Source organism: Ascaphus truei, chromosome 1, assembly GCF_040206685.1.
Source record: "Ascaphus truei isolate aAscTru1 chromosome 1, aAscTru1.hap1, whole genome shotgun sequence".
Lineage (NCBI taxonomy): Eukaryota > Metazoa > Chordata > Amphibia > Anura > Ascaphidae > Ascaphus > Ascaphus truei.
In genome coordinates this window covers 455,467,070-455,480,799 of record NC_134483.1, presented here as the reverse complement: position 1 = coordinate 455,480,799, position 13,730 = coordinate 455,467,070, and the positions used below count along the sequence as shown (strand labels likewise).

General features: G+C 39.8%; 1 protein-coding gene across 2 annotated transcripts in view; it reads right to left on the bottom strand.

Annotated features, from left to right (window-relative positions):
• Positions 1 to 1,709: 1,709 nt before the first annotated feature.
• The window catches only part of AMBN (ameloblastin), a 16,536-nt gene continuing 4,515 nt past the window's right edge, over positions 1,710 to 13,730 (bottom strand). The window contains exons 5-10 of one of the 2 annotated variants that reach the window (XM_075578340.1): positions 12,967 to 13,083; positions 11,769 to 12,014; positions 10,677 to 10,766; positions 6,032 to 6,076; positions 4,635 to 4,679; positions 1,710 to 3,010 (exon numbers count right to left, since the gene is read on the bottom strand). In XM_075578340.1, the coding sequence (XP_075434455.1) occupies positions 2,495 to 3,010; positions 4,635 to 4,679; positions 6,032 to 6,076; positions 10,677 to 10,766; positions 11,769 to 12,014; positions 12,967 to 13,083 (1,059 nt within the window). In that variant the 3' untranslated portion in view covers positions 1,710 to 2,494. The remainder of the gene's footprint in view (positions 3,011 to 4,634; positions 4,680 to 6,031; positions 6,077 to 10,676; positions 10,767 to 11,768; positions 12,015 to 12,966; positions 13,084 to 13,730) is intronic. The other variant, XM_075578348.1, reaches the window with a different exon arrangement.

The following is a 13,730-nucleotide window of genomic DNA, read 5'->3' as shown; positions in this document are numbered from 1 at the left end:
ACCCTTTAGCCTTATAGTGTCAGGTTTAGCACCAGTGAAGAGACGCAACATGGTGAGCTGCAGCCTGCGGTTTGGCATCAGACCACAGGCAACTATAGACATTAAGGGACACCCTCCAGTTGGAGCTTCCTCAAGAGCAGACATCTATGCGGACCAGAGAGAGAGGATTCAGCAGACGACGTGGGATCAGACGGATCCTTTTTGCTCATTCAGCGGTACCTGGGTACTGGAGTGCCCAGGGAGGTAAAGTGCACCAACGTTCCACAGGGGTGGCACTACCTCCTACACGTGGGTGGGACTGACTCTCATTGGGGAAGGACACCAGGGGTATTGGTGCCACACACCCTATGTACTTTGGGGGGCATCCACCCTGTGTTATTATTGTATTGTGTGAGTTATATTGTGTGGTGCCGTTATATTGTTATTCTATTGTCAGTAAACCAATTGTTATATATTGGTGTGTGTATCATTTCACTGTAAGTGGTTCTGAAAGGGGTTATCCCACTGCGCTGGGATCCCTCTCAGGTGGAGGTGCTGTACCGAGGAGAACGCGAGCTCACCCCAGGGTCCCAGCTGAGGAGGCTCAAACCTTCTGTGAGCCACAGGTAATGGCAGCGCACACATAGTTCCCTTAGACACAGGGAAAGGGGGTTAGATAATACTTTATAAATGGGCATAATTATGGTTACTTCCCTTCCATCCATTGCGCGTTTAATGCAAGATAAGATTTTGTTTACCTTTGCAGCTACTGCATGACTTTGGGCAATATTATTAGGCCTGCTGTCTACAAGCACTCCTAAATCCTTCTCCATCAAGGATTCCCCTAATTTATCCTCATTTAATTTGTAAGTCTCTATTTTGTATTGTTTTCCAAATGCATAACCTTACGTTTATCTGTATTAAACCTCATCTGCCATTTACCTGCCAAGTTTGCAGTCTGTCCAAGTCCTTACAACCTGCTCTGATTATACTACCTTACACAATTTAGTGTCATCAGCAAAGATGGAGACTTTGCACTCGATGCCAACCTCAAGGTCATTAATAAACAAGTTAAAAAGCAGGGGTTCCAGTACCGATCCCTGCGGTACTGTACTCACAACTTTAGCCCACCCTGAAAAAGTTTCAATTATGACAACTCTCTGTTGTCTATCCTTCAACCAGTTTTCAATTCAGGTGCAAATATTTTTACAGAGTCCAATTTTCTTTATTTTGTACATTAACCTCTTGTGTGGAACCGTATCAAAAGCCTTTGCAAAATCTAAGTAGACCACATCAACTGCATTACTCTGGTCTTTAATATGGAGGTTGTGGCTTCCTCCTGTGGCACTACTACTGCAATTGATCCTTCCCTGGTAATTACAAAGGCAAAGAATTTGTTTAATACCTCTGCTTTTTCCTTATCTCCAATAATCTGCCTGCCCATCTCACACTGAAAGGGTCCTATATTTTTTTACTGTTAACTAATGTTACTCTTGTATGTTTTACTAGCCCACTAATATTACACATTAGATTAATGCATTGAGATACCCTACTTAGAAGTAATTAGAGCTATCTTCTCTAAATTTCTTACCACCACGGGTGCCTGTATCAAGCACCACTGGCACTAAAAGCATTAATATAACTAACCTTTCAGTACAAAAGTAATAACAAACGAAAATGTTTAGATAATTTTTTTTATTAAGCAAAAGATGCAATGCAAAGTAAGGCAATGCAAAAGTAGATCAAGTTTTGATCTCCCAGGAAGAGAACTGAAACAAATGAATGGGCCACAGTCAGCAGCCACTAAAATGATTGCAGATCTGGAAATCATAATGTACAGAGTCTAGACACATACTGTATATCAGCTCTTTCTTACTTTTAACCACTATACTACCAAAGGGCATTGAATACATTCCAGTGCAAAGTATTCCTCCTTTGGGCATGGAAGATTATGTATACTAACATGAGAGATAATGTACAGTACACTACTAGTTTGACAACCTACAGTACTGTATTCAGTTAAGTGGCAACTGCACGTCAACATATGGAAGATTCAAAGTTAAAAGATCCAGGGAGAATAAACTACAGTATCTCTGTCTTGTTACTGTATTCAGTGAGTATACAGCAGTCCACTCTTATGATGCTTTCACTTAATCATTGGATACGAATTACATGAAGATGAGATTATGAATATAAATTATGCACTGTTTTAGTGTTCACTGTAACAGAGTTTAGTGTATAAAAAAAGATATTAAGTGCATGTACAAACATTTAACATACTGTAAAATAAACACTCTCAGTTGGAACACAAATTCCATTTCATTGAGATAATCAGACTTGATGTCCATATTCCCCGTTTACTATATTACAGTATTTTAACCATGCATAATTTTTGAATGCTGATTTGAGTCAAGCTGTTGAGTAGTAGCCCATGTGTTAGTAAAACAAAGCAGTATTTTGTTCGTCGGTATTTTTTTCATTTTTGCCAAACATCTGGATTGTCTCCCATGTGCCGTTAGGGCTCTTGGAAATAATGGTTCTGTAAATTAATATCATTCTGCATTATAGGTGTATCTATAGCATTATTTGCCTGAGCAACATCCACATTGATGGGTGTCTCTCTTTGGTCACCAAAATGCATTGTATCATCAACACCAAAAGGCGCAAAGCTTGCACCTGTATCATAGGTCAACCTTGGTACATTAGCTGGGGTGACACCTGGAGGCAATTTGCTCTGACCTGCTGGGTTAAGTCCTGAGTTAGGAAAATTGATATTGGGAAATTGTATAGCTTCTCCTTGGCCTGTTGGGCTTCCCTCTTGGACAGGCCCTGAGGGACTTGAACCAACACCTGAGGGGTTCTCATATGGACCTTGACCTGCTGTCCTTCCTCCTGCTGCTGGAGAGTCATCTTCTACTGTAAAGTCTCCTTGAAGGGGTAGGTTCTGTTGGATGCTTCCCACTCCGGGTCCCATTCCTAGAAGCCCTGGATACATGGGATTAAAAGCCTGGGGAATACCGGCATGGCCACCCTATAGTTCAGAAAACATGAACACACTGCCATTAAGATACATCAATAAAACATGACATACACTGTAGGATCATTCGCCCTCCATTTGGGTAATGCTTACAGAGAAGAAGAGGATGAGTTAATAAGGATTGTAGTGAATTTTAGGCCCATCATTCTCTAACAAAAGTCCCCACCAGGACTGAGTTGATGTAATATTTCCTGACAAATAGATCTGCATCAAATGTAAGAAATTTTATCAACACACTTCTAACATTTGGCACTACTGCAAGTAAATAATAATAAATAATAATAATTAAAAAAAAAATGACTAGCCGCCACACACAAGTGTGACACACTTTGCATTAGCTCAACACATAGCCTGTTTTACAGTACGTTTGAAGAAGGTACTTCACGGATTATAAAGTCTAAGCACAACAAATAAATAAGACGCATCAGAATAACCAAAGAACACCCATGGGTGTTGCAATCACACGCTAGCAGTATCTTTTCTACGTGGGGAGTGCTTCAATACATTTCAAGGACCCTGCCAGTAAAATGTGGGGGGAAAAATTGTGTTTTAATATTTCATTAACTCATTTAAATGATTACGGAAACACCATGTACATTGGCTTGTTTGGGTATCAGTTCTTTCTTTTTATTTATTTTTCTTACTGGACACCTAACAAGCTCCTATTGAACCCCCAAAATAACCACAACATATATATAAGCATATGAGTGTCACAGAGGAGTGCTACTGAGCATGGCAATATATATTTAAAATCAGAGACAGAACATAAAACACAGACAGAGCTCAGTTTTTAGCACATCCAGTGAAACTCATACACGGTACAGTGCCTAAATATATATGTATAAATATCAAGTAAAATGGTCTTTTAGTTTAACATTTTGGCCAAAATTGTTGTAAGCCCCTGAGCCAACTGCACGGCAGACCACAATTCAGGGGTCCCCAAAGCTAATATAAATTCTTAATAACCTGTGTAGTAACAGGAAGAATGATTTATAGTAAATCTGTCAATATTAGTTGCAAAGTTCTAAGTCTGATTGAAGCTTTTATTAACCTGTACATTACCAGGAAAAGCACTCTGTATTAGAGTTGTCACAACCATACTGCAAGCCAGCAAGTTCCCCTGAGTGGAAGATGCTATGGAGTGAGCCCTTAACCATTTAAATGTGGGAGGGGGTGAGCTACAATTAGGTAGGAGGTTGCCACCCTCCAATCAGCCAAGACTAGCTGAACAACAATTGTAAAACATACTGGACACCTAACAAGCTCCTATTGAACCCCCTCAGGGGCTTACAACAATTTTGGCCAAAAATGTTAAACTAAAAGACCATTTTACTTGATATTTATACATATATATACATATATATTTAGGCACTGTACCGTGTATGAGTTTCACTGGATGTGCTAAAAACTGAGCTCTGTCTGTGTTTTATGTTCTGTCTCTGATTTTAAATATTTATTTTTCTTCCAGACATGGGAATGGTATAGTAACAGAGTGTAGATAACGGCTTTAATTACCACACTGCTTTATTTAAAGTTGAATTTTTGCTTGGGGTTCCTGGACCTTTTTTCCTACAAAAAATGCCACTGGTCAACCCTAATAGAAATGTAGATTTCTTACCTGCATTTCCTCTGAGCTCATTACACCAAGTCTTGCTGGCGGTCCCTGTAACAGTAATGGAAGTATACATTGTTAGTAGACTTGTGTGTGGACTTTTAACCCCTTGTTGCCTGCCACATTGTACTATATTACAAGTGTCTGCTGCTCTTAGCTGGTGAAAGACAATTAAAAGCAGATTATTTTTTACAGGTTAATTCTTTGGTGAAGGCATTTAATTGTACTGTGTATTATATTTTTAAACATAGTTCTGGATTATTTCTTAATATATATCAAAAGAGTTATTGTAGAAAGCACCATTAGGCCTTTTTTTTGTAAGACATTTTCCAAGAATCACTACGCCATAATTTTAAATGGCTGTAATACGTCTTCTAGTGGGAGACGTGCAAAATTGTAGCAGCAATTTGTAAACCAGGCAAAACATGCTATTTTGTTTTGTACATTTTTTTTTTGTAAAATGTCAAAAAATAAATCACTTAGTATTAAATGCCATTTAAAGGTCACATGACTCTTTAAATGCTGGCATGTTTTCAACATTCCTGTCAAAAGTGGTGACATTCTGGCAAAAATCACACAGCTTGAAATTGTAAAACATTTCTAAAAAAAAATAGGAAAATGTTTGTGAAGCACTTTTTATTAGATTCTCACCTTTCTATTCCTGCACCAGAAGGTGTTATATAGAGTAGCACCATTAAGTAAAATTTGGCCCTGTACTGTATGTCTTGGATTGCATTTCCAGTGGTGGAAACGGCGGTGGAGAAGGAAATAACACACAGCACAAACTAAAAAAAAAAACCCTGCCGATCTGCCCACTATGGGTGAGATTCACTAACCTCTTACTGTATATAGGTTATCGCACGGCCATACTAGCTTATCCACCATTCAAGAGCATGGTATATAACTCAGGATCGCAATGCCATGACCCTAATCAGAGGTCGGGGAATCCTGACATACTGCCCTAAAAACCTTCATTTTGGGGCCAAACCCTAACACTTCAGAAAAACGTACAAAACAACACAACGTGAAAAAGTTGGACATTTGTTTCTTTTACCGTTTTTGCAGGACATTGATCAAATAAGTGTACTCACATTCATGGAGGTAATAAAGGGTATTTTTAACGTTATAACAACAATATATAATCGAATATATATATAATGGAAATTAAATTGAAAAATAGGTTGTTATTACAGATAAAGAAACATTCATTGCATTTTAAAGAAAAAGGCATTTGTTTTTGTTTAACAGCAGAAAAAAATGCATGTACTGTATAAAGGAAGCATTACAATGGATGAAATAAAATATTATACACGTTGTTGTATTTATTTACTTATATTTTAGGAATTGGGATTTAAAATGAATTTGCTCAACTTTCACTTAATAAATAGATTCCAGTCACTTACTCCAGGTCCAGCTCCATACTGCATATAGAAAAGTCCAGGATATGGCTACGTAAGACATAAGCAGACATATTTCATTGTAAAACAATATATCATGCAAATAGATAACCTGTGCCTGTCGTTAGGAAAAGTTGCATGAAACATAAGACAAAAAAATCTATTTCAAATGTTACATTCTAAAAATATGGCTACATAGAAGATGCTCTGAAATGGACTCAAACTACACCCCTTTCTAGACACTGCGGCCCATATTTATTAATCTGTTCTTTTGCAGGAGACACCTTGCGGAGTTGGAAGATACTTTATGGCCCATTCATGTGTATTGTCTTCCGATGCTGGAAGAAGTCATATGGAATAGCATCACTTGGTAAAGAAGGGCCTGTGTGTTTAGGGGTCTATACTGTATATTGCAACTGTAAGTTAGCCAACACTTTTGTTTGCTTTCCAAGCCATTCAAACCATTAAGTCTCCATGCTGTATGCAGGAGTCTCCCTATATCAGGAACCCCCACTACCAGTTGGTTAGAAATATTACTGTACTACAGAAAATAATTTGGCTATTTCCAATATGGCTGTCTGGGAGATTTATGTCAGCAAGCCAATCAGCAGAGGGGATATCATTGGTCGTAGTAACTGGCATGCTGGGAGCTTCCTATTGGCATTCCTTTTTGAATAATCCTGTGATGGACTTTTAGAAGTGGCTCAAAATGACAGCGTTATTTTAAGACCCACTGTAGGCAAGTAGAGTTGCACAATATGAATGCAGCAAAATTAATCCTAACTCGAATACTAGTCAGAGATAAAACTTACATCAGGGCTCTTCAACTGGCAGCCCATGGACCAAATGCATCCAATGTAAGCCCTTGGTGTGGCCCTAGCACTGTCTGCTCCTGCTAATTTAATTCCAGTTGCAACAAAGGAAAGGGTTCTTTACAGTAAGAAAAATGAAGAGGTTGCGACGCGCCACCAAAAATGAAGACGGAGGATAGCTTGGATACAAGAATAGCTTTAATAGATCATAGGCATGTAGACCGACATGTTTCACTTACAGTACGGCGCTTTCTCGAGGGACCTTGAGAAAGCGCGAAACATGTCAGTGTATATACCTATGATCTATTAAAGCTATTTTTGTATCCAAGCTATCCTCCGTCTTCATTTTTGGTGGTGCGTCACAACCTCGTTTTTGTTCATTCATACCTGCGGACAGCACACCGGAGGACATCGATCATCAGGACCGGAAGTCAAGAAATCATAAGGTATATTGACTTTGTGCAGTTATATTAATTTCCCTTGCTGGAGAAGACATATGGATGTCTAGGGGAGTGTTTACAAGTCAGAATCTTAAGGATATATGGGAATACTTTACGCCATTCATCTCCCTGGATGCTGCATGGTCTGATATGAGTGGGGCCAGGTAGGAATTATCCTATTTTGTTACTATACTGGACACACCCGAATATATACTCCACATACTCATTTATGGGCCTGATCTTATCCAATTCTATAAGAAGTTGTTCAAGTCTAAGGAGACCTCAACAGTCTCTTATTGCTAGGAATATTTTGGATCCCCAGATTCCACTGAACTTTCTATCCTTCTTTACAGTAAGGGCAGTTAAAATGTGCAATTTATTGCCCATGGAGACTGTGATGGCAGATGCAAAAGATATGTTAAAAAAAAAAAGGTTGAACATCTCTGTAGAAAGGAAAGGTATACAGGGATATACCAAATAAGTAAACATAGGAATTTTATTATTTTTATTTATAAAATGTTTTACCAGGAAGTAATACATTGAGAGTTACCTCTCATTTTCAAGTATGTCCTGGGCAAACAATTATGATGACAAATAATACATGGCTACAAATACATAGTTGCATAAGTGAACAGGGTATAAATTATATACAAGACATTGCATGCACAGTTAAAGATAATATATATTATAGGCATATGTAACAGTTACAGACCAGATTATGTTGATCCAGGGAGAAATCTGATTGCCAATATTTGGAGTCAGGAAGGAATGTATTTTCCCCCTTATGTGATATCATTAGATCATATTTCACTGGGGTATTTGTCATCTAAATTTAGAATAGGTTGAACTTAATGGACATACACAGGCTTATGCAGAGAGGATAGAGAAAGTAAATAGCGCCATCTTTTGGCGAAAATACGCAGGCGAGAAGCTTATCCTGGCGAGACCATGGCGGGCAATTCAAATTCGGCAGACGTGTGGCGAGAAGCGTGATTTCGCCAATGCTGAAACACGCAAGATTCCAGTAGCTCCGATGCGCATGTACGCGCCAATCGGAGCTACTAAATGGCGCGTTCAGGGGAAATTTTGCCCGCCAATAAAAGTTGGCTGTATTGTGGGCAAATACAGCGCGCCACTACATGGCGAGTTTCACTTGGCGTGAAACTCGCCTAAATAGCAATTTAAAGCACACCGCGCTAACGGAGTACTCTGCATAGGACCAAATTTATTGCCAATCCTGCGGCGAATTTCAGCCTTTCTGGGAGGTACCTCTCTGCATAAGCCCCACAGTGTCTTTATTTCAATCTCATCTACAATGTAACTATGTAGATATAACTATGTAGCTAAATGTTGTTTTTCACAATGTAACTTACTTTTAACCTAAGGTAATGTAAATATATGTATGGTGTTGACGCTAAATGTTTGTAAAATTTGGAAAGAATATTTTTGTATTTAAATATATAGCTACAGTACATAGTAGATTAACATGTAAAAAAAAAAAAGCTGTGTGTGCTGTGCACGCGCATAGTAAGTGAAACTTCTTTGACTTTTGTCGCAGAAATTGACTTATAACGCGCGTGCTCGGCACACATGTGTCAGTCAGTGTATGTGTCAGTCAGTGAGTATGTATGTGCGTGTGTGTCACTCAGTGTGTGTATGTGTGTCAGTCAGTGAGTATGTATGTGCGTGTGTGTCAGTCAGTGTGTGCATGTGTGTCAGTCAGTGTATGTGTCAGTCAGTGAGTATGTATGTGCGTGTGTGTCACTCAGTGTGTGTATGTGTGTCAGTCAGTGAGTATGTATGTGCGTGTGTGTCAGTCAGTGTGTGCATGTGTGTCAGTCAGTGTGTGCATGTGTGTCAGTCAGTGTGTGCATGTGTGTCAGTCAGTGTGTGCATGTGTGTCAGTCAGTGTGTGCATGTGTGTCAGTCAGTGTGTGTGTGCGCGTGTGTGAGTCAGTGTGTGAGTGTGAGTCAGTGTGTGAGTGTGTCAGTCAGTGTGTGTGTGTGTCAGTCAGTGTGTGTGTGTGTGTGTGTGTGTGTGCATGTGTGTCAGTCAGTGTGTGCATGTGTGTCAGTCAGTGTGTGCATGTGTGTCAGTCAGTGTGTGTGTGCGCGTGTGTGAGTCAGTGTGTGAGTGTGAGTCAGTGTGTGAGTGTGTCAGTCAGTGTGTGTGTGTGTCAGTCAGTGTGTGTGTGTGTGTGTGTGTGTGTGTCAGTCAGTGTGTGTCTCTCTGTGTTGTGTGAATGTCTCTCTGTGTTGTGCCCCCCACCCCTCCTCCTCCCCCCCTCCCACTACCCCAGGCGGAGCTGCGGACTCCCAGCCCCCCCCCCGCGACACGTGGTCCCGTTACCCCCCTCCTCCCGACTCCCCCCCTCCTCCCGCCTCTCACTACCCCAGGCTGATCTTCGGACACGGAGCTGCGGACTCCCAGCCCCCCCCCCCCCCCGCGACACGTGGTCCCGTTACCCCCCTCCTCCCGTTACCAAAGCAGGAGTGACAGGGCAGGGGGTGGAGCCTCGGCCTCAGCTATCCCACCACGGAGCAGCGTACTCCACGGCGGGCAGCAGCACAGAGCCCGTGCCGGATGAGGGGAATTCAATACCCCTTAACACACCTTACGTGACAGCGAATCACCGGCTGCCAATTAAATTTTGAGGGCTGCCGCCGCATGTCAGCAGGAAAGCGGAGGTAGGGAAGAGAGAGGCTGCGCGGCATGGCAGCGGCCATTAGGAGCGGCGGCTATCGCCGCCGCATATGTCACGGTGTGTGGGGGGTGTGGGGCTCGGGGGGGGGGTGATTAGGAGCGGCGCCGGCGGCTATCGCCGCCGCCGCATCTGATTTGTGGAGCGGGTGTGATGTCAGTGTTGGGGTCGGGCTGAGCCAGAACACAGCCCGGCCTCAACTGCCAGCACTGACGTCACATCCGTTTCATTTCTGTCTCCACAATTCTTTTTTGCCCCATCACGAATGAGACGCCACTAAGGAAGTTTCACTTCAAAAATGTCATGTCAATCTAGTTCAACCTTTGTTAAATTGTAATTGTGTGAGATACTCATCGTATGTTTACAGTTATATTGATCCAGAGGAAGGGGAAACAAAACCCTAGTAAAACATTTGGCAATTATATCTGAATTATGACTCCAGTAATGGCATTTAGATTTCTCCCAGGCTCAATGTTCTTCTTATGTTTTATCTGATTTGGCATATCCTTGTATATATGTTCTTAGATATAAGTATTGTATCTGCCATCACAGTCTCCATGGGTAGTGAATGACACATTTTGCCTGCCCTTACAGTAAAGAACCATTTGCTGTGCTGCTGGTGAAATCTCATTCTCCAACCTGTACATTGTTTCTGATCTAGCCACATTGCAAACATAGTTTAAGAGCAGTGGCTTACATGTTGCTGTTCGACAGGAGGCACTGCCGCTTGTTCAGGGACTGTCTCTCCTGCTCCTTGTTGCAATAATTTATTCATTATTGTTTGGAACTGAAAAAATACAAACATGTTACGTGAGTAAAAAAAAGAGATACAATCTCACCACTGTACAGAGTACAGTAACGATAGAGGACACTTATAAGAACATTCACATGTCTCAGGCAGGCCCCCCCCCAAACCTGCCTTACCACATAATCGCACAGCATGCTGGAATTTTCCTACAGCCAGGAATTCTGGGCAACAGCAACGAAAGGAGCACTCATAGTGCATAACTTTCACTTTCTTACCCACTTTAATGTGGATCATTTTAAGCTCATGTCCTATGTTTAACACAGCTTTAAAAGTAAAGCCTGTCAAGTGTCAAATAAGTATCGTGCCAGGAAACCTACTCACAGACAGTTGTTTCAACTTTCTGGTCTCATTAGTGCGTCAGCAACCACCCTCAAACTGAGTAGGCCCATTCTGTATTATTATCACACAGGGGGCCAGAAGTGAGTTGGCAGGTAAGTTCCAAACTCATGTGATCACATTGCAGTGATCACAGGACTCTGGAGACTCCTACTTTTACCCTGATGGGAGCCAACCAGTATTTCTCAACCCATAAATTAACTTGGCCTCTTTACCAGCATGAAGGGCCCTATAATGCGCTTCTGACCCATTTGACAACAAAGTAATTCACGTATTCACTAATTTACTCAAAGAAGCAGCACCTGAGGTATTCAGTTTGAATGGGACTGCCAGGGACCCCCGCTGTTAATCTGACGGGCAATTAGTCTGTCTGCAGAAATGTCACTGAAATGTTGCAGCATGTACCTGGGTCTTGTTGGTGATTGCCCTAAGTTTGTTTTAGAATACTCGTCGGCACTACAGTATGTGCAATACCCAAAACCAAATATACACGTTTTAACATAGCTCTGTTAGTTTCACCTACTGCTAAATCCTAAACTAAAACAATATAAATATGCTATAATATAATAACATACTAGGAGTTAAGATACTAATAATATACTATCATACAGTAATATACTAAAACTGAGCTAAGATAATTATTACCATAAACAATGCTACCGTTTGGATTTGTCCATCTGCCACTTTTTGAGGAGTTAGTGTTGGTTCGTCTTGCTGTAGACTTGGAAATCCCATGTGCAGTGACGGCTGCTGCGGAAGTGAATCTGTCCTTGAAGATGTTGCTGGTGGCTGCTGGGGAAAATTCTGAGCTTCCAGGACTGGTATCTGTGGCTGAGCTGGAGACTGCGCTCCAGGTAAGGGTGGCGGGTGTATAGGCAAAGCATACTCAAACTAAGAAGCAACAAGAAATAGGATCAAGGGCTCTTTCTACTGCATTGGTGACCTTTGATCAAATGTAAAGCTAACTTTAAGTGACACACAGGCATCAATAAGCTGATCCCCAAAATGTGTGAGAAATAAGCCTTATGGTAATATTATGTTACCCTATGCCACTTACCGTGAATTGGGCACTAAAATATAGATTGTAAGCTCTTTGGGTCAGGACTTTTAGTTCTTGAGTGATTTTTTATTTTTATTTTTCAAAACATTTCTATTCACTTTTTCCATTTTCTTTGGTTACAACACTTTGTAGATGTTCACATACAGTATTTGTCCATGTTTTTCTCTTATATCCACCTCTACTAAAACATTACTATTGCAGTCAACTTTGTAACGTATTTGCTGTAGTTACTAGTATACTAATCCCACCAGTGTGAAGATATATATATATAATAAGATTATGGTGGGTAAAAAAAGTGACAAAAACCCTCCACAGTAAAGCATAAAGCAACTGTAAATATTCCTGTATATTCATTTGCATGTCTTAGACAGATCTGCAACCTTGTCTTACACCATTATGGGGAAAGACAGGGTTGCAGACCTGTCTAAGACATGCAAATGAATATACAGGAATATTTACAGTTGCTATATATATATATATATATATATATATATATATATATATATATATATATAAGTATTGAAATGAGTGCCTTTTGTTATTTTCTTATCTCTTCCTTTGTAATTGGATGATTCTAATGTTATAAGAATAAAATAGGATTTCTTGTCTCCATAATGAAATTATGACCCTTACAAGGCAATATATATTGTGGTAATGATCTGATATGAAACTCAAATGAAAATCGATTTTGAAATGTTACTGTATGTAAAAATATATGGCAGTGCGGAATTTTAACTTTTGTATTGATTTTTTTTTTTTTTACTTTTTTGTGCATTGTGTTACCTGCTGGTTATCTGGCAGCTGTGGTCTTTGATGCATCCATGGATAAGTGGTATGTGGCGGCAAGAGCCCATGCAGCCATAATGAAGAAAATGGCTCATTATATCCAAACCTTGTAAACTGAAGAGATAATAAAAGGTAAAGACAGACTGATCAGTTTTTCATTTTACAATAAATCATGCTTCTCATGATTGTGTGTGAGTAATATATATTACTCACACACTATATGTATATATGTATGTATATATATATATATATATATATATATATATATATATATATATATATACAATTAAGGTCTGCGCTCGTGTGTGAATAGCCAGAAATATAGGAAATCTAAATATAGACTAATAATAGATAATGATTATATAAAAAATAATAATAATTATAATAATATAATATATCCTTATAAAATGAAATTAATATACCAATAGTGCATAATGGATGTCTAATAAAAACAGCTAAAAAAATACAATTTAAACAAAAAAATGTGTGTGGTGCTGTGAACTTTCCTTGATCTGCTCAATGCAGATAGTCCTATAGAGTCCAACAAATAAGTCCAATGATTGGGGAGTAACAGTAGCACTATTAGGACCGACAGGCAGCTTCTTTAAAAGGGCACAACGACTTCCCTCTCCACCTGCATAGAAAGATAAAAGAAAAAAAAAAGCGCCAAATCCTAGTGCATTAATGTGCAAAAATCAATATATTTAATTCCCAAAAATCTCAATAAAAATGAACTCACAAACATAAAACAATTAAAAGCA